The sequence below is a fragment of the Suricata suricatta genome, chromosome 2 (genome assembly GCF_006229205.1).
Source record: "Suricata suricatta isolate VVHF042 chromosome 2, meerkat_22Aug2017_6uvM2_HiC, whole genome shotgun sequence".
Taxonomy (NCBI): Eukaryota; Metazoa; Chordata; class Mammalia; order Carnivora; family Herpestidae; genus Suricata; species Suricata suricatta.
In genome coordinates this window covers 145321793-145343886 of record NC_043701.1, presented here as the reverse complement: position 1 = coordinate 145343886, position 22094 = coordinate 145321793, and the positions used below count along the sequence as shown (strand labels likewise).

The window sequence follows — 22094 nt, the reverse complement described above, 5'->3', positions numbered from 1 at the left end:
GGGGCTCGGCGGGCGGTGCTCCCCCGAAGGGCCCGCGCCGCGCCGCCCCGCGGAGGAGCTGTGCATGGGCCGCGCCGCGCCGCCGCGGGCTCTTCTCCGCTCCCCCGGGCTCCGATACCTGCGGCCTCTGCCGACACTTAGGGCCGCGGCTGCGGGGAACCGGGGTCTGGACGCGCGTCCAGACCCGCCCCTGGCTGGGCAGTCAGCGGGCTCATAGCAGACGGGGGCAGAGGGCGGGCACGGCCCCGGGTCTAGCCAAGTTGGCAGGGCAGGATCAAAGAGGCCAGACCGGAACCGTGTGTGAATGTGGGTGGGTGGGTGTTGTCAGCGTGCATCGCTGTGAGTGCGCCTGGCACCGTGTTGGTGTCACTGCGAGAGGGCGTTGGGATGTGTGGGTCCATCTGAGCCAGTGTTGGTGCGTGCACGACTGTCAGCCTGTTAGAGTGGACACAGTGTCTGTCTGTTTCCCCGGTGGATGTCTGTGTATCTCGCGGTATATGTGTGGGTGTTTGTGTATCTGGTTGTGGCGACTGCAGCCCAATCCTGGACAGTTCCAGAGTTTCCCGTGGTCCAAGTCTTGGGGGCTGGCAGACCGTCCAGGTGGTGGGAGCGGGGGGGAAGAAGCGTGGGCGGCGGGGGTGGGGAGGAGTGTGTGTGTGCGCTGAGCGGGAAGAGATGGATGGAGGGAGAGAACCAGGAGAGAAGATGAAATAGAGGAGAAGAGGAGGGGGTGCGCGGAGAGAGAGTGTGTGGGAGTTGGTGTCGATAGGGGAGGAATCCCAGGAAGTTGGGCCAGGTTGGGGGGCTGAGAGCGGTTGCTTTGGGGGAGCCCCTCTGCAGTCGCCTTTCCGGAAGTTGGGAAAGACCGGCAAGCACGGAGAAACTGGGGGTTGGGAGGTGTGAGAAGGCAGGGATGATGGGACAGGCAGGGCGTGTGGTGGGGGGTGGGGAGGAGTGGTGAGAGACTAGGCCTCGACTGGGTGAGCTGCAACGCCCCCCGCAGGGGCACGGCGCCAAACCTGCTTCCCGCCCGGGGGAAGGGGGGCCTCGGGTCTCGCGGTCAGCATTGCGGCTGGCTCTGGGTGTAACGTGGAACTGGGGCCTCCCTCCTCCCGCCCAGTCCCCAGCTTGCGGGATCATCGGGGCCAGTCCTGGGACCGTGGGGGACTCTCGGGGCCTGGCAAGGCGGGGAAGACTCCAGAGTGGTCAAAGCTGCAGGGCCAAGCTCTGGCGAATCGGACAGATCTCCGCTGGAAGCGCAGAGTCCGCCAAGGCGGTGCTAAGCGCGCAAAGGGCTAGCCCGAGGATGCCCTGGAGAATTTCTGGGTTCTAGAAAGCCCTTTCAAGAGCAGTACCTCAGCTCTACTGGGTCTGAAGGAAAGGTGTCTACGGTACAGTCTCCTCTACACACACACACACGAAGGAACAGGGGGGATGGAGGGCAGGAGGTGGAGCCCAGGGAGCCAGGCTGGGACTGACCTGCTGGTCATCTAGGTCCTTGCGAAAAGAAGCCCCCAGGTGCAGCAAACTCAGTTGGACCTGCTTACTCAGCTTCACTCAAAGGGGATCTCAGGGCAGAAGGAAGTCATCATTCCATTTGGGATTGGGGTCTGGGAAATTGCCCTGCAGGGGAACTTCCTGGCTCCTGCGATGGGATTCATGGGGTCATATCAAGGCGTTTGGGTGCTGCCTGAGACCTCCCCAGCTTACCTCAGTCCGTGGGGCATGTCCTTTACATGAGGTGGCTTGGTTGTGAGGCACGTGTGTGACCTGGTGGCAGCATGTGCGATGTGCATGTGTAACTCATGTCAACTGTGTGCACATGTCCTCAGTGTGTGGGGGATGTATTCCCGTGCTGCTTGAGCAAGGAGAGCCTTAAACTGTCCTGTAAAGCTGAAACCCCAGTCTGAGAAACTACCCACCAGGCCACCAGACGACCTGCCAGGATCACGACCTGAGGATGAAGGCTAGGGTGGGGGGTGGGGTTGGATGGGGAGGGAGAGCTCCTCCCTAGACCGGGTCTTGACCCCTCCTCTCCTCCAGGTGCCATCTTCGAGGAGAACGCGGCCAAGGACGACAGGGTGTTCCAGCTGGCCGTATCAGACCTGAGTCTCAACGATGACATCCTGCAGAGCGAAAAGATCACCTACTCCATCAAGGTCATCGAGGCCAACAACCCGTTCCAGGCCGTGCAGGAAGGTGAGTGGCCGAGGCACGCAGGGCTAACCGGGCCGCAGCCTGCCAGGTGGCGCAGCAGCGGAGACCCGCGGGGTTGCGACGGTCCTGGCCACCTGAAGCCCCCTGTGCGCCTGGGCAGCCGCGCGGTGCCAAGCACGTTGCGCGTGCCCTCGCCTAACCACCAAACGGTGGCGCGGGGAGTGCTCTGCGCCGGGGAGCTTGAGCCGGGAGCTTGTGAGCACAGCGAGCTGGGCTCTTTGCGGGGCGTGTTGCGGGATTGTGCGGTTCTTTTACAGCTGGGCGTGCGCGCGTGTGCGCCCGGCGCTGGCCGCGCAGGCGTACGTAGCTCAGGGCCGTCTTTGTTTCTCGAGTGTTTGTGGGTGGGCGTGTCAGCGTGCCGGGTACCTGTGTCGGTGCACCGTCTCTGACCTCATGGGCAGGGGTCTTCCTCGTCGGGAAGCGAGGAGCGCCTGGCGCCGGAGCCCGTCGACTCCCCTCTTCGCAGCACAGTCTGGTACGCGCGGCATTTTGCGCCCCGCGCCCACTCAGTGCCTCGGCTCTGCGTGTCTGCGCCGTGCTCCTCCTCCAGGTATGGAGCAGCCGTTTTCTCTCTCGCAGTCCCTGCCGCGGGCGGAGGCGCCTGCGCCTGGGCCGGATGTGGGCGCTGTTTGACCAGGAACGGAGCAGAGTTGGGCCGGTCGGGCTGCGGGGAATCCTAGCCCTCGCCTGTGAGGCCGCGGTGGCCGACCGCCGCTGCCTCGGTTTCGACCCACCAGCGGGGGTCACAGGTGCGTGGCAGGGGCGTTCGCGTTGGCGGCACCCTCTATTTCCCCCTCGTCTCTGTTTCCTTTCCTTCTCGCCTGGCTGGAGGCTGGGCTCTGGAACCCGGGTTCCTCCCCCATGGCACCAGCCACCTTCCTGGTCGGGGCCTGGGACTCTTTCCACCTCTGGCATCTGTCTAGCCCAGGTACATTTTCCTGTGCTCTGCCTTGCTCCCCATATCCATGGGTTGACTCTGAGACTCTTGCCCTGGAGTGTGAGGATAGGGGACACAGCTGGTGGCACAGGATGCCAGGATTCTTCCCAGGAGGGACTGACAGGACAGTGGGCATAGGGAAGAGGTGGGCTGCCTGAGGGTTCCAGGCCAGGTCTTCCATCCCCCACCCCCTCCCTCCAGAGGTTGGGCCCAGAGCCCTCCTCCTGCCTTGGGCTATATGTAGGCTGCTGGGGTCCTGGGTACCTGCACAGGTAGGGTGATTCAGTGAAGGCTCTGATCTGTGTCCAGAAGGTCAGAGCAGGTGCTGGGGATAACTTTGCGCTAGAAAGAAGTCTTTGGGAGTCTCCTATTCTTGGGTGCTGCAGAGAAGGGGAAGACCCAGCTGTGAGTCCTGAAGGCCCAAGGATGCCTTAAAGTGGGGTATAGGCCTGGAGTTCTGAGTGTGTTTTTGGAGTGGTGGCGAGTGGGGCCAAGCTGGGGTTGCCTATCGTGAGGCCTGCTGTTTCTAGCCTTGGCAGATGTCCACTGTCTGATAGCCACTGAGGTACGGGAGTGGGGAAGCCCTGTCCTTTGATGTCTGAGTGGCCTTCCAGCAGCCCCTGCCCTCATACGGCCCGCCCCTGGACTTCCTTTCTGTGTGTTTTCCTTACTTACACCTGCTTGCAGGTGTCTGGTGTGGGCTCTGGCCAGGGAAGGTGGGGCCTCCTTTACCAGGAATGACCCTAACTGGGGTGGGGATCTGGGGTGACACAGACTTATCCAGTCACATGCCATGATTTTTACAGTGCTTCTTGCTCCCTTGACACTATTTCTACCCATTTGTCTCTGTGGATAGTCATTCTTTTGTGCTTGGGAGCTGAGGACACAGGTGGACGTACGCATTTCTTGCACCCAGGGGTCACAGTGTGGTGGCGATCCTGCCTGTGTTCCACATGCCAATTTGGCTCTTCCACATTCTCTGTTGACATATTTTGCTTCCTTTGACTTTGACTTCCCCTCTGCTGTTTGGAGTATTCCACGTTCATTCATTTTGTTCCTGATGATGCCCATCACCCCTCCCCCCCAAGAGCAGGTCTCCAGGGAGTGAAGATGATGTTCTCACCCAGGGTTACAGTCTTAGGCAGGTAACACACGTAGGTGAACCAGGCAGCTGGACCCTGCAGGGCCTGGAGTGTGGGGCCTGAAGAGGTCATCTCTGTTAAAAGGAGCAGCTGTTACACAGCTTTAGCTGATTTTGCCATTTGGGAATGAAAATCCTAGTATAGTAGATGAGCTGATTTTTTTTGTAAGAGGAGTCCCCAAAAGTGGACTTTAATTATAAAATCTGATTTCTAACTGTTGTCAATGAATCAGACAATTTTAACAGCAAGCCAAACAAAACATACCTGTGGGCCATTCAACCTCCAAGCCCCAGGGCACCTTTGTCCTGCAGACTCAGGGTCTTGCTTTTCTGGATCTCAGTTTCTCTATTTTTATGATTGAAAGAATGTCTCAGGCTCCAGGGATGCAGGCTCATAGCCTCAGAAGGACTGTGAGGGGAGCGTGTGTAGCTGTCCAGAAGTCCCTTGTGGCTGAGGGACATCTGATGACATCCGGGTAGAAGGATGCTGACCAGGTGCTATTGGGATGCCTGCTGCCCAGAGAGTGTGTGCTGGTTAAAGCTGGTATGTGCTTTCAACTGATGAGCCGTGTGGGTAGAAATCCATGTTGTTATCCCTTGACGTTGCATAGCCCTTGGGGTTGACAAGGGACAGGAAGAGCCAGCCCCTCAAGGGGAGTGCAGAGCAGTGTTCAGAGGCTCTTTATCCCTAGCCTGGGTCTCACATGAGTAGGCATTCAGCTCTTTGCATGTCCTTCCTTCTGTGCTCTGGGCTGCTGTCAACCCTGTGGTGTGGTCCTGCTTGGTGACTGTCTTCTCATTCTCCTGCTCCTGGATGGCCATTGCAGCAGGTCTTGGGTGGTAGATACAATTTGGGTGGGAAAGGAAAGGACTTCTTGGCGGAAAGTGGCCACAGATGGAGAGCAGAGGCTCACCAGGGTTCAGTCTCCATCATGGGCTGGGCAAGCTTCCAACGAACCCCCAGTGGATGCGGGATTGAGGTGATCCTGTCTCCACTTGGTCTTCGAGGCAGCACTATGCAGTGAGAAGAGCTTGGTTGCTACAGCCCAAGACACCGGGTTCAAATTTGTCGTGTGTCACATGCAAGATGGGGATGTCCCAGCCTTGCTCTGAGCTTCTGTTCTCGTATCTGTTAAAAGGAGCCAACCATAGTACATAGGTGGCTCATGGGATTATCATGAGGATTAAATGAGATGAGACATGTATAAATTATCTGCAGAAGGCCCGTGGTAGGCGTTCAGTAAACATGAATTCCCTCTCTGTCCCCTGACCCAACTGTGAATCCATCTCTGCTTCTCTTGAGGCTGTTGATATTTTCAGCCACATCGTTTCTTAAGCTGGTGAATTCCTTGAGAGCAGACTCTCACTGACCTTTCCATTTTCAGCATTTTACTAAACCTTTTCCCCCCTGATTATAAAAGAAGTGCATCGCTGCAGTGAGCATGAATCAATTAAAAACTGTAGAAAAGGAAAAGGCCATGGATGTTCATTATATAAAATATGAAAGGGACAGGAACGCCTCGCAAGGCAGAGCAGAATCCTTCAGAATTCTCCCAGTTCCTTCTAGTCTTTTTTTCACTTACCATGTTTTGTTAAGTGCTGAGAGAGAGAGAGCTCCCAGTCTGTTCTGTTCAGTTGGAGACCCTGTTTTTGTTTTGTTTTGTTTTTCTCCATTTCACATCTTACTGGCTACATTTTTCAATATTCAAGGCAATCAATTTTTTAAAAAATGAAGTCATTTATATGCTGAGGTATGCTTAAGTATCACTGAAGAGAACAAGAAACTCTGCTTTGACATGTTGGTCCTAAGATTTATACGTACGATTTCTTCAGGCTGGTTTTGCACAAGCTCCTGACAGACTACCTTATGAGACACTTGGTCAGTTGATGTAAAAGAATGGGTCGCATTTAATAAAACGTGTTTGATGAGGATTGAAAGTTAGCAAACGGTAACAGCGAAATGACATTTAAATCTTTATAATATTGTGCCTGTTTGCCTAAGACGGCAAAGTCTGTCTTAACAGTAAGTGAAAATTTGTCTTCTGGATACTAGCAAAAACACGAATTTGTCAAGTAAAAAACGCTTCATGTTGTTTTAAAGTGCTTGCTCAAAGAGAGGATCATATATATGAGTAAATGCATACAAGGGCTGGGTGAGAAGGGGTGTTGTCTGTTCACAGTATTCTCTTTCACTGGAAGTAAAAGATTTGAGTTATTGGTTATACGGTGGACACATCTGTCATTGAGTGGGAAGATGACAATTTAGGGAAGAGGAAGGAAAGAGGAATGTGTATGTGAGGCAATATCCCTTTTAGTTCCAATAAGCACAAAAGTGTTTTAGGAAGACAAGGTAAAAATTTCCCAAGTATAGCTTGGTGTATAATAAAGCAATGAAATGGTGAAATAAAATGAAAGTAAAACACAGTGAGCGTGTTGGCGCCTGTCTGATGACCTTGGTCATTTTATGCTGGTCCCTCCTAGGTGGTCACCCTGGCCCTCATGTGCCATGCTGGGATGGAGACATTCTGCTAGAGCCTGAGCTTTGATACCTTTGGCATCTAACTTGGCTTCCTTTCGGAAGGATATGGCCAGTGAGGCCAAATCTGTGTAGACCCACTGGCAGACCCACTTCTCTCTGGGAGGGGCTTTATGAGTCCCTGCCTAGGAGACAGCGGCAGGGGCTTCCTGAGTGTGATGTTGGTGACGCCATAATGATGTGCGTAGGCCCATGACCATCATTCCCATCCGCTTGGCTGTAGTAATTTTCCCCGGCTGCTGAAACAAATTTTGCCATACACTTAGTCAGTCAAAAGCGGGTATTTATCATCCACGATTCTGCCGGTGAGAAGCCTGACACAGGTCTAACCAGACTAAAGTCCAGATGCTGATTCCCTCTGGAGACTCTAGGGGTGTATCCATGTCCTTGCCTTTACAGCTTCAAGAGGCTGCCTGCCTTCCTTCCTCAGCTTTTGGACCCCTACTGCCGTCTTCTGCCAGCAGTGGTGGGCAGGGGCCCTCTCACAGAGTCACTCTGATCTTGCCTCTGTCCCCTCTCTCTTTTCAGCCTCTGACTCTTCTGCTTCCTTCTCCCTAGGACCATGTGATCTCACTGGGCCCACCTGGATAATCCAGGACAACCTCCCTGTCTTACAGCTGGCTGATTAATTAACCCTTTGCATCCTTAATTCTCTGACATGAAGCCTCACAGTTGTGGGGATTAGGATGTGGGCGTCTTTGCGGGCCGTCATCACGCTACCATATTGGTGTACTTGTCAGTGCCCATCACAGCCAGTGCATGTTGTCCCATCTTCCCTTTCTTCTGCACGGTTGTCTGCTCTCCCACTTACTAGGTGGCATCCTCTTGTCTAGCTGGCCCTGCTAGGGTCATGTGGGACTTACGGCCATGTTTCCGTGTCTGCCAAGCTTGCTCTGGAGATGACAGTAAGCCTGCAGGCCTCTACAGACTTCCCGGTGCTCTCTGGTGATGCACTGACTTCCTTCCCTGGGCATGGCTTGTGCCTAAAGAAGTTCCCGGAAGAATCTTCTTTTTGAAGAGCCAGACTGTAAGGCCCATCCAACACACAGGCCCAGACCTCCTTTTCTGTCTGGGCAGGTTCTTCAGATGCCCCTTCCTCCCCCATGATGTCCACCATGCCCACCCAGAGTCCAAGGTAGGGGGCCTTAACAGAGTCAGTCTTCCTTAGCTGCGGCTCAGAGCTCTTCCTGGTCCTAAAGGGCTGTGGCCGTGGCTGCAGGTGGTGATGGCCCCTTACTGGAGGAGGGGCTGGGCTTAGGGAACCATCTAGGCCCCTTCCTGGACTGCTCACCAGCTTGTTGTATCAAGGAGTGGCCACCATCCCTCCCTCATCTGAGCAACCAGGCTCCAGAATTCTCCTTCATTCTAGGGTCCCTCCTGTGTGTGCAAACAGGCATGCACATATATGACACATACTCTCTCACTTTGTAGACTGTCAGTCTGCCTCACTTACATCTTCATAGTTTGGGTTCTAGAGACTTCCTTTTAGTATCCCTGTTGCCATGTCTTCACCCCCAGATTGGGAGGTTGGGCCTAACTGGCAATGTGTGAGTAGATGGTCACTTACTGTTAGGCATGTAGGCCAGAGGTGTGTGGGTCGAGTGAGACACTTGTCCTCAGGCTGCCTCCGAGCTGCTGCTCTTCCCCCCTTTCTTGGTGATTTTAACGACCTTCCCATCTGGAGCAGCATGTTGGGGCCATTTCTCCAGATTTCTTGTGGAGGACAGCTAAGACTGTCCCTTAGCACCTAGAGCTATATCTTATAAGGGCAGATAGACTCTTTCCAAATTCTTGTGGTTTCCAGGTTAGAAATTCCCTAGCTTTGTCCTCTTTAGCAGCCATATTCCCTCTTTACTTTGCCTTTTCACTACTAGAAAATGCTAAAAACTTGGAACGTTTAGTCTGTATTGCTTATTCCAAATCCATTTATAGCCCAGTCTGATCCCTGGAAATGAATTTTTTCTGACTTGGCTACTGAGGTCCCTGGCCCCTGATTTTGTTCTATGGTTCCCTTGTATCAGCTAGGAAGACTAAGTTATGGTGTAGTAACAATCCCAATATTTCAGTGACTTTACATAACAAAACTTTATCTCCTTCTCATGCTACATGTCTGTCATTGGTCAGCACGGAGTTTGGCTTATCATGGTCACTCAGCTTGAATATTGCTAGTTGCTGTGTCACATGGAAAGAGAGCTCTGGGCATCTCAGCCTGGAGGGGACATGTGTCACTGCTGCTTATAGCTTATTGGCCAAAACTAGTCATAAGGGATCCAAGAAGCACAGTCCTGCTATGTGCCTGGAAGGAGGGAAACTGGAAATATTTAGTGAATGACACTAATATGTATTCATGAGGTGCCTGGGTGGCTCAGTTGGTTAAGCAACTGACTCTTGATTTCAGCTCAGCTCAATGATCTCTCTGGGTTTCTGAGTTCGAGCCCTGTATCAGCCTCTGTGCAGTGCAGAGCCTGCTTAGGATTTTCTCTCGCTCCCTCTCTAACCCCTCCCCTACTCATGTGCTCCCTCTCAAAATAAATAAACTTTAAAACAGACGGGGGCACCTGGATGTCTCAGTCAGTTAGGTGTCTGACTTTGGCTCAGGTCATGATCTTGTGGGTCGTTGGTCTCGGTGCTGACAGCTCAGATCCTGGATCCTGCTTCAGATTCTGTCTCCCTCTCTCTGCCTCTCTCAAAAATAAATAAACTTAAAAGGAAAAAAAAAGAGAGAGACAATCTTGTGTCTACCAGTCTTGTCCTCTGTAAACTAGGAACTGGACAGGCATAGCCTCAGAAGGCTCAGGTTAGCTGCTTCCTAAGTGGTGAGGTGAAGATGGGGGTCAAGGCCTGGCCATTGCTGAACCCAGCATCGTGAGCCCTCACAGCCAGACATTAGCTGCCTGTGGTCTTGACACAGTTCCCTGTGGTCCTGTTCCTCTTACAGAATTCCCCTGTCCCTGTCCTAAGCACCCTCTTCGCCCCTGCCTTCCCCACACGGCAGCAGCTCTCTCTCGATATAGCTTTGGGCCAGGGCAGAGACTCATCACTGTCATGGGCTGGCCTCTTTCTCTGGGGTCTAGCCTTTTTGATAGGCACAGGGCTCAGAAGGCATCTGGGTCCATGTCCAATATCCTGTCAGTTGGGTTCTCTAAAGACCTTCCTTCCAACCTATAAACAGCCAGTTTTATGGCCAATGGCCATGGGTTGGGAAGAGAAAGAGCCATGATTGTCCCTTTTGGGCCTAAAGCACAGGTGGGGTAGCTGTGCAGTGATTAGATGGCTCCCATCTATTTGTTTCTGGGTCCAGGCTGGGGGTGAGGCAAGTTCCCAGAGGGTGAAGCCAGGGACTGCTAGTTGGGGCCCCAGGGTGGTCCTCAGCCCAGGCTGCACCCCCCCTCCTCCAGCCAGATTGGCATACGTGGCCCTGGCTGGTCCTGTTGACCCACTTTGCATCTCTCACATCAGTCCTTCACTCGTCCCAGGCAGGGGTGGCCAGACGCTGCCGCTCCGCCTCTGTTCCCGGCCAGTGCCCAGCCCGGCCCTCCTATTCCTCCACACGGGAGTGGATGTGGTGCCCAAAAGCCAGGGCAGGGGCAGAAGGAGCCTTGTGCTCTCACTCATAGACTGGGGCTCTTGTCCCTGCTCTGCTGTTTGACCCTGGGCAGGTTACCTCAGTGTCCTCAACTGGAAGATGAGAAATGCCACCACAGAGGACAGCTCGGAGGGTCAGTTGAGGAAATGCAGTAAAATGCCTGGCTGAGGACCAAGCAAAGAAGGAAGGAGAGGTGGAAGAGTGGTCCCAAGGAGCCCTTGGCCCCCTTCCCCTTTGTGGTCTGGGCTGGGTAGGCTCCCCGAGCCCCTGCAGCATTTAAGGCATCCCGCAGTTGAGTCTGGCCTTTCTGGGAATCCCAGGAGGGCAGGGAAGCAGGTTGCTGTTGATGACACGGCTCATATGGAGCCGTCTGTGTGGGCCGGAGCTCGGGGGCCCTGGAGACTGTCGTCGCACGCTGTTGCAATCTTGCTGCAGCCTTGCCGTTCCAAGTGCACCGAACAGCCAGACTCCAGCTTGCCTGGCCCAGCCAGCTTGCTCTGTGTGTGTGGGGGCGGGCTCAGGCAGGTTCCGGATCAAATCCCAGCTCTGTGACAGATTAGCTGTATGGTCTGGAAAGGTCACTTGCCCTCTTTGAGCCTCAGTTGCAACATCTGTGTGGTGGGGATAGATCTAGATGGGTGATGGATGCCTTGGTCTCTGGGCCTGCCTGGGTGCCACCAACCCCCTGGTTAGGGAAAAGACATGGGCCCTGCTGGCTCATCCTTACCCCATCCTCACCCCACTGTGGCCGGAGCTCCTGGCTTAGCCTGTGCATTTGCTGGCCCTGCATGGCCTGAGTCCCTGTAGACCTGGCCTTGGCCTGGCCTAGCAGGCTGTCTGCTTCCCATGGGCTCCTCCTGCTTGGTCTTGAGGCCTTGCCTTGGCTCTGCCCCTGGACTGGGCTGGGGGCTGTCTTTTGGCCTTTTGTTTGGGTGCCCAGAGGAACAGTGAGAGAGAGTGGGGTCACTTTCTAGGCTGTGGTCTGAGTTCCCTGAGTTTGTCTTGATGGTGTCCATTTTAGAGGGTGGGAGCCAGGAGCTGAGGTTACCCTGACTTAGCTCAGAGCTAGGCCCTGCTGCCTTCCATTCCTGTCATGGCTGCAGACATCAGAGGCTGCTTCTCCTCAGTCCTGGTTGGCTCCCATGGCACCTGCCCTTGCTCGCCTCTCCTTGGAGCTCTTGTGGTCCAAACAGCTCTGCGGGCTGCCTCTGAGGCCTGTAGGTTGCCAGCCTGAGGGGATGTCTCTTCCTGTCACTGAGCCCCCAGCTGGAGCCTCAGCTCAGGGCTGGCTCAGGGCTTCTCCTGTGTATCTGATAAAGGCTTTTGAAGACTGACACATAACACTGCATGGCTCACAGCGCTGAGCTGGGGCTGCACGGGGGACCTATGGCCAGTGTTCCTCCAGGGACTGGCAGGAACCGTGGCCACGCCTCCGGGCAGTGCTGAGGAGGTCCCAGGCATCCCATGGAATCGAGGCAGAGCACCTCTGCCTTGTGTGTGCAGGTGTGTGTACAAGTGTGTGTGTGTGTGTGTGTGTATACATGTGCACATATGTGTGTATATGTGTGCACAAGTATGTGTGCTTGTGAGAATGTGTGCATGAATGTATGTGTTGCAGGTATCCATGCTGTCTGGGCACATTCTGCAGAAAGAGCCAGCAGTTCTGGCTGCTGCTTGGAGCCTCTCTAGTCCTGTCCCTTTTGTCCTCCTCCCGGGCTTCCTTCAGGTCTCAGTTCAGATGTGGCATTCCTGGGGAGCCCACCCCATGCCCAGAGGAGGCTGGTCCTGCCCCATACCCCCATCCTCTTGTGCTTGGTGATGTCTCTTGGAGGCTGTGGGCTGTGGGATTGAGGGACTTGTTCTCTTTTGTGCCCTATTATGTCCTCAGCTCTGAGAGACATTCATGGGAAATGTTCAATAAATATCATTTCTGCTTTCCTCTTTGGGGACATCCTTGGTCCCAGACATGTGCTCCTGTCTCTGGGCCCCTAGGAGATCACTCCAGTGGATGATCATTGTGGTTTTGGCTGCTTGACTTGGCTAAAGTCAGGAGCAGGCGGTGGGCAGCAGCCTGGGCTTTTACCTATTGTTGGCATCCACTGTGGCACTTTGGCATCATGTCAGTGGGGTGAGGGTGGGAGCCAGCTTGCCTGGACACCCCAGGAAGTGGCCCTCTTGGGGACAACCCTGTGGGTCAGCAGACATCACAGGGTTCTGGTATCCAGAGCTGGAGGAAGGCATGCAAAGCCAAGGCCAGGGAAGGTCCGGAAGTGCTGTGGACTGCACAAGTCCCCCTCAATTCATATGTTGAAGGCTCAACCCCCAATGTGATGGTATTTGGAAGTGGGGTTTTGGGGAGGTGATGAGGTTGAGATGAGGTCTTGAGGGTGGGGCCCTTCACGGTGGGGTCAGTTATAAGGAGAGAACAGAGAACTTGTCTCTCTCTACAATGTGAGGATAAAGCAAGAAGGTGGACATCTACAAGCCAGAAAGAGAGCTCCCTCAGCAAGAACTGAATCAGCCAGCACCTTGATGGACTTCCCAGCCTCCAGGCTGTGCGAAGTAAGTGTGTGTTGGTTAAGCCACCCCGTCTGCAGTGCTTCATGAGGCAGCCTGAGCAGACTAGGACCGGAGAGGACAGGCTATGGGCAGACCCAGCCTGGGTGGACCTACCAAGGGAGTTGGGCCAGCCCTGCCTTCCCGGAGCCTCAGGGCTCACCCATGTCTGAGCATCTACATTCTTATCTCCTCCTATCCTTTATGCCGAGGTGAGGCTTTCTCCACCCCCAAGTCCTTTAAATGTTGAAAGACAGCCACTGGGCTCCCCAAAGACGTTCAAGCTGCACATCCTAGAGCCTGATTCTTTCTCACCTGAATCTATTTGGATGCATCCATCTGTCACTGTCCCTCTTAACACAGAACGTCCCTGATGTGCCTTAACCAAGAACCTAAGTTGCTAACCTCAGCTTTCCTCTCTATAAAATGGAGACAGTGGCACCTCCCTTACCAGTTTGTTTTAAGGACTAAGTGAAGTAGTGACCACCCAGAACTTAGCTGTGCCTGGCACCAGGGTGGTGCTCAGTAAAGAGGAGCCATAGGTATTGTCCTTACCCTGTTTGTCCAGTGCACAGGGAGAGGGATGGTTACTTCTTGTTCTGGGTGCTCAGCTGATAGTAATGAAGTGGGACTGAGTGCTGGCTGTCAGCACTGTATACTGCTGTGACTTGTGGTGCACCTTTGGTTCTTAAGCCTCAGGGCTATTGCCCCAGAAAGGGTAACACATCAGATACTCCCATCTGGAGCTTGTGTAATTAATTGGCTATTTGACTCCAGCACACCACTTTCTAATGATTCCTTTAAAGTCCAGTTTGCTCCAAGCTTTGTGAATTTCACCTGTGTCTTCCCAAGGATGAACTCCCGCCCCGCACCACGCCTGAGCCAGCTCTCAGCAGGCTTTCTTCCAGTCCCCCCAAACAGGTGAAGCATACTCCTACCCCAGGGCCTTTGCACATATTTGTTTCTACCATCTGGAAGGCTCTTTGAATCACAGGCTCCTTCTGAGCCTTTAGCTATGCCTCAGATCTTGCCTCCTTGGAGAGGCTCCCTTTGGCTCCAGGTAGGGCCACTATTATTATCAAAGTCTTCTTCTTTGCATACTTCCCTGCCTGCAGTCCTGTTGTTAATTTATTTCTGAGCATCATCAGGTCTATGAGGGAAGGGAAGTTTCTGTCTTATTCACTGCTGAGTTCCCGAAGCCAAGCCTGGTGCACGGCTGGTCATGGGTGCTCAGTAAAAGCCCCTGAATGGCTGATGGCATGGGCAGAAACGTGGGACCTCTGGTCTCTGAGGCCTCTGCAAACTCGTAGTCCTCCCTTCACACTTGGGGCCACTTAGGGTCCCGTGGCATGTGGGGCCTGGAGACTTGTTGCATTTACAGCAGCCCCTAAGGCCCAGTTGTGCTGGCTCTTCCCTCCTGGTCAGCTTCCGGATTTGAAGATCTTTTTCCTGCCAGGAAAAAACAGGAACCAATGACATAGCCTATCCCTGGCCATGGCCACTTTTATGGGGTGTTCCAAGGCCCAGTGCAAAGGGTACCGTTGTAATGAAGGGGTTTCCCATGCTCAGTGCCTAGAGTGGGAAACAATTTTGGAGGCCCCATTTTGGGAAGGCATTTTCCCACCTGAGCTGATCCGTCAGGGGCTCGGGGCCATTGGCCTGCCCACCCCTTCTATAGGACTGAGGTGTGCCTGTGGAGTAGCAGTGGAGGAGAAGGGGGAAGGGGGTGGGGGAGGGGAGGAGGAGGACCCCACGGGGAGGTGGGGAAAGTGGAAGTTTGCTGTGGGCTGCACGTGCTGGCTGTCGGGGGCTGTGTGGGCTAATGGCTGTTGGGGTGTGGCCTGTGGGCCAGAACCTGGCCATTCATTTTTGTCTCCCACCTAAGGATCCTCTGGTGGGCTGGGGAGCCCACTCATCCTGGCCTCAGTCTCCCCATGTGAGATATGGGATGACAATGGCTTAATCACCTAAGCACTGCCTGTCCCAGGGCAAGAGAAGGGGCTGTGGGAGGGAGGAGGAGCTGCAGGTTGGGGGCTGGGCCGGCCGGGCAGCTCAGAGCCTGATGGGGAGGGGCAGTGCCCACATACTCCCATGGCACCCCCTTGGTGGGCGCTCTAGGAACGGGTAGGCGGGGTATATTTGCAGGGACATAGCTGCCACCCCTGCCACCCTGGCCTCCAAGGAATCAGGAGCTCGAGTGGGGAGCTGTAGGGGCTTTGAAGCTCTATTGTCAATGACCAAAACCTCATCAGGATAATCCCGCCAGAGCGAGGCTCAGGGGGTCTGACTGTCAGGCTGCTCGGTGCCTGTCAAGAAAATTAACTTAATTAAAAGGACGATAGCAGGTCTGTGATGAGTATCAGCACCCACTGATCAGTACTGGTGCATGCTCTGAGGGAGCTTCTAGATGGGGGCCAGTGGCTTGCTGGGCCCTGCCCTCGCCTCTGGGACACTGAGTTTGTGCACAGACGTCCAATGAGCACACTAGCCCAGGCACCTGCACCCAGTGGGGAGGTTCCACCTGCCTTGCCCCCAAGAGCCCACCAGGGCTCTCTGATGCTTGTGTCTGGTCACGCCCCCCAGCTCCTCATCTGCAGGATGGTGTCTGTGCTCAGCATTTGGGTCCTCGGGGTCTCGCCTCGGCCAGTGTCCAGGCTTGTCCCTGCTGTGTGCCCTGGTGCCCTCGGTGTGCCAGCAGAGAATCTGTTCTCCCCTGACTGCATCCACCCATGTGTTCCCATGCCACAGTTTCCCCATTGCTTCGCAGCCTTAGCTGGGGAGGTTCTTCAGGAGGCCTCCCCTGGCTGCTCTGCTCCCTTAGCTGGGGCTTCCTGTTTGTTTGCTGCCACACCATCCTGCATGTCTCCCATCGTGTCCTAGTCACTGCCTGTGAGGTCTGTGAGCGCCGGCACCATGAGATCTGCATCTTAGGACTCCTGGGCACACGCAGTGCTGGGGCCAGTGTTTGTTGAATGGCTATCTGACCGTCCCTCTGGTATGTACACGTGTGGGCCTGCAAACACACATGGGAGTGTATACCTAGTGTCCTGATGAACTCACAGACACACACCTGCAGACTGGCTGAGACCCCGCCCCCCCCAGTGGTGGGCGAGTCCAGGGATCATCTTCCCAGAGAACCCTCTCTGGGGGAGCCCATCAGGTTGCCTGCTGAGGGTGTGCTCTGAGGACCCCGCTGGGACCGTGGCAAGGTGGCTGAGCCACAGTGCCCTGGGGGCTGTGGAGAGTTTCTGCTTCTCATGGCCTGGGAGGAAGTTATTGCTTCTGTGCGCTTGTGGGAATTCTAAGCTGGACCCTCTGCAAAACCACACCCTAACCTCACATCAGGGAAATCTGCTGAGGGTCTGAAATCCCCACCTCTATTTAGGCATGTTAATCACGTGGGAGTTAGAAACCCTTAGGTACTGGCCTAAGCAAAACAGGGTTATTTATCAGGCCATGTAATGGCAAAGGCCAGAGGTTGTGTAACTTCAGGCATGGCTGGATCCAGGGGCTCAAGTGGTATCCCCAGGACTCTGCTTCCATCTCCACATCCTGGTCCCACCCCTCCCCTCCCCAGGGTGAGCTTCCTTCCCAGGCAGCCCCATTGTCCCTGCCCATGGCAAGAGAGGGTCTCACAAGGGTTCCAGGATTGTCACTCATTGGCCTGGTAGGGGAATGGGCTCCTCCCGGAATCGAGCCTGTGCCCGAGGAGTGGGATGCCCTGATGGGCAGGGCTTGGGGCTGCCTCAGCCCCCGCTAAGACTGAAGGGGGTAGAGCAGATGAGGTGGTGTCACCGGGAAAGGAGGGGATGCTGGGCCACAGTAGTGTGCCCTCACATTTTCTCTTTGCTGCCCTGAGAAGCTTCCTGTCCATGGGCCACTGGGATTGGGATTGGACTGGAAGCCCTGGAGCCACACCCAGGGGCTCCTCACACAGTGGAGGCTGAGGGGTTCCAGAGCATGCTGACTAGAAACCTCTCTTTGGGGCAGGGGTTGAGAGAGGGAGGAGCCAAGGTTTGACCTCTGGGTGGGTGGGGAAGGAGAGGAGGCTGGTGGCTGAGCCCTTCAGGAAGGTTTCCTTGGGGGAGGAGCACCTGTGCTGGCCTGAGGGCCACGGGGCTTTGGGGCGTGTGTGACACGTGTTTCAGGGTGGGTTTGGGACAGTGAGGGCAGAGTTGGGGGCTAGCCTTGTGGGGCCAGCCTCGGGGAGTGGGAAGGTAGGAAGGGGCCCAAAACCTGAGTCATTTCTCCCCAGTGTCCTGAGGGTCTCTGTGGGCATGGTGTGACTCCGGCCTCCCTTGGCTCTCCCAAGTCCTGACAAGAGGTCGGGCCTTATTCCCAGGAGGTGGAGCTCACTGCTCCCTGGGCTCCTGCAGCTGCTGGGGTGACCTCCATCCTCTCCCTTCCTCTGGGCATGATGTGAACACCTATCTGCAGGAGAGAGCAGAGCACTGGGTCGTGGCCTTACAGGCTTGGCCCCCAGTTTTTATGTAGCCACAAGCCACGCCCTGGGACCCAGGCTCAGCCTTGCCTACCCAGCCGGTCTTTTCTGTCCCCACACGGATTGTGGGCTGGGGTCTCTGCTCCCTTTTCCAAGTGGCCCCTTTGTGGCCACCCCTGAGAGCTCCCTCCAAAGGAGGGAAGGAGCCCTAGGCTGGTGGCCAGAGACCTGGCCTTGCCCCTTGCCCTTGACTGGCTCTGCTCATCCTTCTGCATAGTGGGGTAGTGGGGCCATTGCCCCCAGAGGCTGGGCCACCACAGCAAACTAGGAGGTGCTGGGGGGAGAGGGTGCTGCCTTATTGTCAAAGGCTCCCACAGCTTCCTGGGCCATGTCTGCCCTACTCTGAGTGACTAATTGAACAGAAAGCCTCCACACACCGTGAGCAGAGCTCCAGCCCTGCCTAATCTCGTTAAGAGGTCCCTTGACCATCTCATTAGGCGGCTGGCTGCGTGGAGAGGTTTATCTCTGCCACGGGGTGGTCAGGTCCCAGGAGGCCAGACCTGGGATCAGGCCCCCACCGTGCTGCCCTCCAAATACAGGCCCAGGCAGAGGTGAGGCTGTGTAGCTCAGCTGGCCACTGCCAATCCGTACTTAATCGGTTTCGGTTTGCTAAACTTAATTACTTTAAAATTATTAACTCTGGCTGGAGAAAACAGGTGGTGGGGGTCAAGGAAGAAATATGAGCATCCTTATGAAGTGTGAGGTGGGCCAGGCCTGAGAGGATGGTCTCTAGCCCCACCTAGATCATTGTCTGGGAGAGCCCTGGCAGGCTGTGTCCCACAGTGAGGGCCAGGCGCTCTGAACTGACCATCCTGCATGCCGTGGCCACAGAGCTGGGGAGGCAGGGATAGTCGAGTGGGCTTAGAACATGATCTGTGCTATAAGAGAACGAAGCCAGCCCAGGGAGGCACCGATGCCATGCCTAACCTAGCCTGGCCTTGGGAGCAATCATGGGAGGCTTTCTGGAAGAAGTAACTCCTGAGTCAAGTCCTAAGTGGAGAATAGGGGGGTTGGTCAGGGCAAGAAAGGGAGGCAGGTATTCCAGGTGGTGGAAAAGCTTGAGCAAAGGCTCAGAGGTGTGAGATGGCCAGATCAGTGAGCTGACCCTGGTGGCTGGGCATAAGTGGAGGAGGAGGGTACTGACAGCTTGGTAAGGTCTACAGGGGTCTTGGAGCCTCCTCTCTGTGGTCCTGGCAGAGTGGCCCAGGCTCTGGGGACTGAGCCCCTAGGGCAAGCAGAGGTGTAGGCTGTAGGCATTGGGGCCCAGAGCCATATATACCTAGATCTAGGCCTTGAGCCGTGAGGGGAGCGACCCATGAGGATGAGGAACACAAGAGGACAGTCAGTTCCCTCCGCTCCCTGTCCCTGTAGACCTCCACGCCGAGGATGGGGGCTTGTCCTTGAAGATCCCAGATATAGAGTGAGTCATTATTGGAGATTTCAGGATTTCTGCATAGTGCGGCCCTTCCTGTATAGCCTGGTTCCTCTTTCCCATGCCCACAACTGCCTGGTCATCCATGGGTGGGTGGGGTGAGGGACAGGAGGGGCAGTTTACTAGGCTCTTCTAGGAATGCCACCTGGCCCCCATCTGGGCTGGGGGAGCAGGACCCAGAGCCCCAAATTCCTGCTGGTAGGTGAGGTAGCTCCAGGCTTCTCTGCTCCTGCCAACCCAAGCTGGGCCTTTCTTGGAGTCACCTGATGACATCTACTGTTAATGACAAGAGTACCTGCATTTCACAGATAACACTGCCTGAGGGCCCCTGCCCAAGCCTGCACCAAGCCCGAGACAAAGGCAGATGTGTAGCAGTATTCTTTGGAGTGTGTTCTAAAGTGATTGGGAGTGTGAACCAGGGAAGGAGAGAAAGCTAGTCCGAGCTAGTCACTGCCGCGACAACTGGGGCACATCCCCATCAGGACCACGTAGACTAGCTCTTGGGTTGTCACCCAAGCAAACGGACAGGAGGGTATTTATCCACCAGCCAACTTCCCAGGGGTCCAGGTTGTCCCAGGGCGTCCCTCCCTGGCTGTCCCAGGTTTGCACAGCCGCTTGGCTGGATGGGCTCCTGTGTGCACCTCGCATGTGCTCACGGAGGCGGGGAGCCGTGGTGCAGGGGAGGAGAGGTGCTGCTGCATTACCCCTGCACGCAGCCAGTCACTGCTGGGCTAAGGGGATGTGACTTGGGCCATACAAGTTGTCTGGATACTCAGATTTTGCCAGATTTCCTAGAATGACCTGATGGTGACATTTCAGGCATTAGGGACTTTCCTGAAACCATACCCAGCAAGTGTGCTTTGGTCCCCGAAGGGGCTGGCTTAGGAGGATTTGGTGCCCAGATCTCTTCCCAGTGCCTGACGGCATCACTAGACTCGGACAGCCTAGTAGCTGCCTCTTGTTTGTTCCTATTCCTCCACCAGCCTCTGGCCTAGTGTGGGGGCATATGAAGGCCCCTGGCCAATTCTGGCGGATTGAGTCTGGGAGGGGAGATGGGTACTGGGAAGTTCCTGAATGGCCTCTGGTACTGGCCAGTAACCTGTTGGCTTGTGGTCCATGGCACTTTCTCTTAGGTTTCCTAGCTTCTATTTCCTCTTATGTAAAGTGGCGATACTGACGTCTACCTTGAAGAATTGTTATAAAGTCCAAAGGAATGAATGGTATATAAAGAGGACATGCACACAGTAGGTGCCCATTCATTTCTTGCTTACCTGTCTACCAAGGGCTGACTCTGTACCTGCTACTGAGCTAGGGCTGTGTAGGCACAGCAGACCCAGTCCCCACCCTCAGGGATCTCAGACAAGTGCCGGTGCCCCGGGTTCACGCCCGAGATCCTGACCTTACAAGCCCAGGTAGGGCCCAGGCACCAGTATTCTCTAAGAGCTTCCTGGATGATGCTTGTATGCAGACAGCCCTTATTGATGGAGAAGTGGGATGCTGAGGACTGGGCATCGCCACCTGAACTCTTTCCTGGCTCACAGTAGGTGAGCTCATGGGGGTGCTTATCACCACCTATTTCCTTCATTGCAAACCTCCAGTCCCTCGGTTTTCCCTCCCCAGACACTGGGCTCTGGAGTTCAGTGTAGGGAAGGCAGTGACTGCCAGGCACCACTAATGCTGAGACTGGGGTCTTCAGAAAGGCCCCCCTCCCCCTACTGGCTGTGCAGAGACCGTCTCCTTCCCCAACTTTGGCATCTCACCTGCCAGGTACTGAATGCACCCTGCAGAGCTCTGAGCTGAAGATAGCTTATGTTCTCTGTAAGGACTATTTTTCGGCAAGGAGTGTTTCACCACACCTTATCAGCCAGCAACAAGAAGCAGTAGAGCGGTAGTCTGTGCATGTTCAAATTCATAATTTTACAGTAATTTAAAAAAAACTCAAGATACTGGTTTTCTTTCCATTTAGTGAGATGGTGGCAGGCAGTAAAGCCTACTGTCTTTTTGTAATCGGATTTAAATTGTTTTTAATTATACAGCCCATATTCTCCCAGTAACATACCATCTCTGTGAGTTAATGGGCTTTGAAATCTCCCTTTGTTCCATACACTGTAGATACAGATTTTTTTGTTAAAAGATTTATTTTATATGTAGACATTGAGAGAATTAGCGATGAGGTAGCTTTTGGGGAGTGTTGGGAGGTTCAGTCACCTTAGGAGAAGGGGAATAAATGCAGAGAGCTCAGCTCAGATCGTGGATAGAATCTGGAGCATCCACCCTTCCCTGGAATAAGGTTTTAAGAGCACAAGTGACGTACAGAGCTACCAGCGTTGCTCTGCCCGCAGGAGAGAGAACGTTAATATAAATTTATCTGTTGAGCCTTCAGTGAAGATATTAGAAAGGAGATGTACATTAATTCACTCATTCATTTCCTGAGTGCCTACCTGGCCCTGAACTTGGGGATATATAACAAGAGAAGCCACGATCTTTATCCTTAAACAGCTGGCACTTTCCAGAGAAACAAAGACTTGTATGTATGACTCTCGAACGAGACCCCTCCAATGGTCAGTGCTTCCTCGGGTTGGGGTGCCCGACGGGACCCGAAGCACATGGGGTACCCAGGGCTCGCTCTCTGTGGGTGGAGCAGACTGATGAGGGCTCACCGAGGTTGGACCCCGGCTGGGTTCCCTGGGGCTTCCTGGAGGGTGGGCTGGGCCAGGCCACATCTTCCATTCTGCAGACCCAAAATGTCCCTTAGCCCTGCCCTCCCTACTGTGTCTTGGGGAGTGTGGCCCTGTCTCAGGACCCCTGTGGGTATTTACTAGGGCCCAGTCTTAGTTCAGGCCACCTTGTAACTGGGTAGGGCTGCCCCAGCCAGGCTAGTCAGGTTGGAAGAAAAGGCTTCTGCTCCTCATGGCCATTGGCTGGGGACCCAGGGAGATGTTGTGTGTGTGCCTGTGTGTCCATTGTGGGGAGTGGGGTTCAGCCTCTTTGGTTATCCTGCCTGGGGCTCAGGCATTACTGGGATTGGTATCTGGGATCAGCTAGAAGTCCTGTGTGACCTTTGTGTGTTGCTGCCCTCTTTGTTCTGGATGCTGGCTGTGGCAACTTGCTCAGTGGGGTCTCTCCTGAATTCTTGGGGGGTGTGTGTGCCTTCTACCATGAGGACAGTGAGAACCCCTGCTTCTTGT

The 22094-nt window shown here is 54.8% G+C and overlaps 1 protein-coding gene across 1 annotated transcript in view; it reads left to right on the top strand.

The window, feature by feature from the left end:
- The first annotated feature begins 1788 nt into the window (after positions 1–1788).
- Positions 1789–22094, top strand: part of GRID1 (glutamate ionotropic receptor delta type subunit 1) — a 693764-nt gene continuing 673458 nt past the window's right edge. Inside the window, exons 1-2 of the mRNA XM_029919939.1 lie at positions 1789–1798; positions 2044–2199. Coding sequence (XP_029775799.1) covers positions 1789–1798; positions 2044–2199 — 166 coding nt within the window. The remainder of the gene's footprint in view (positions 1799–2043; positions 2200–22094) is intronic.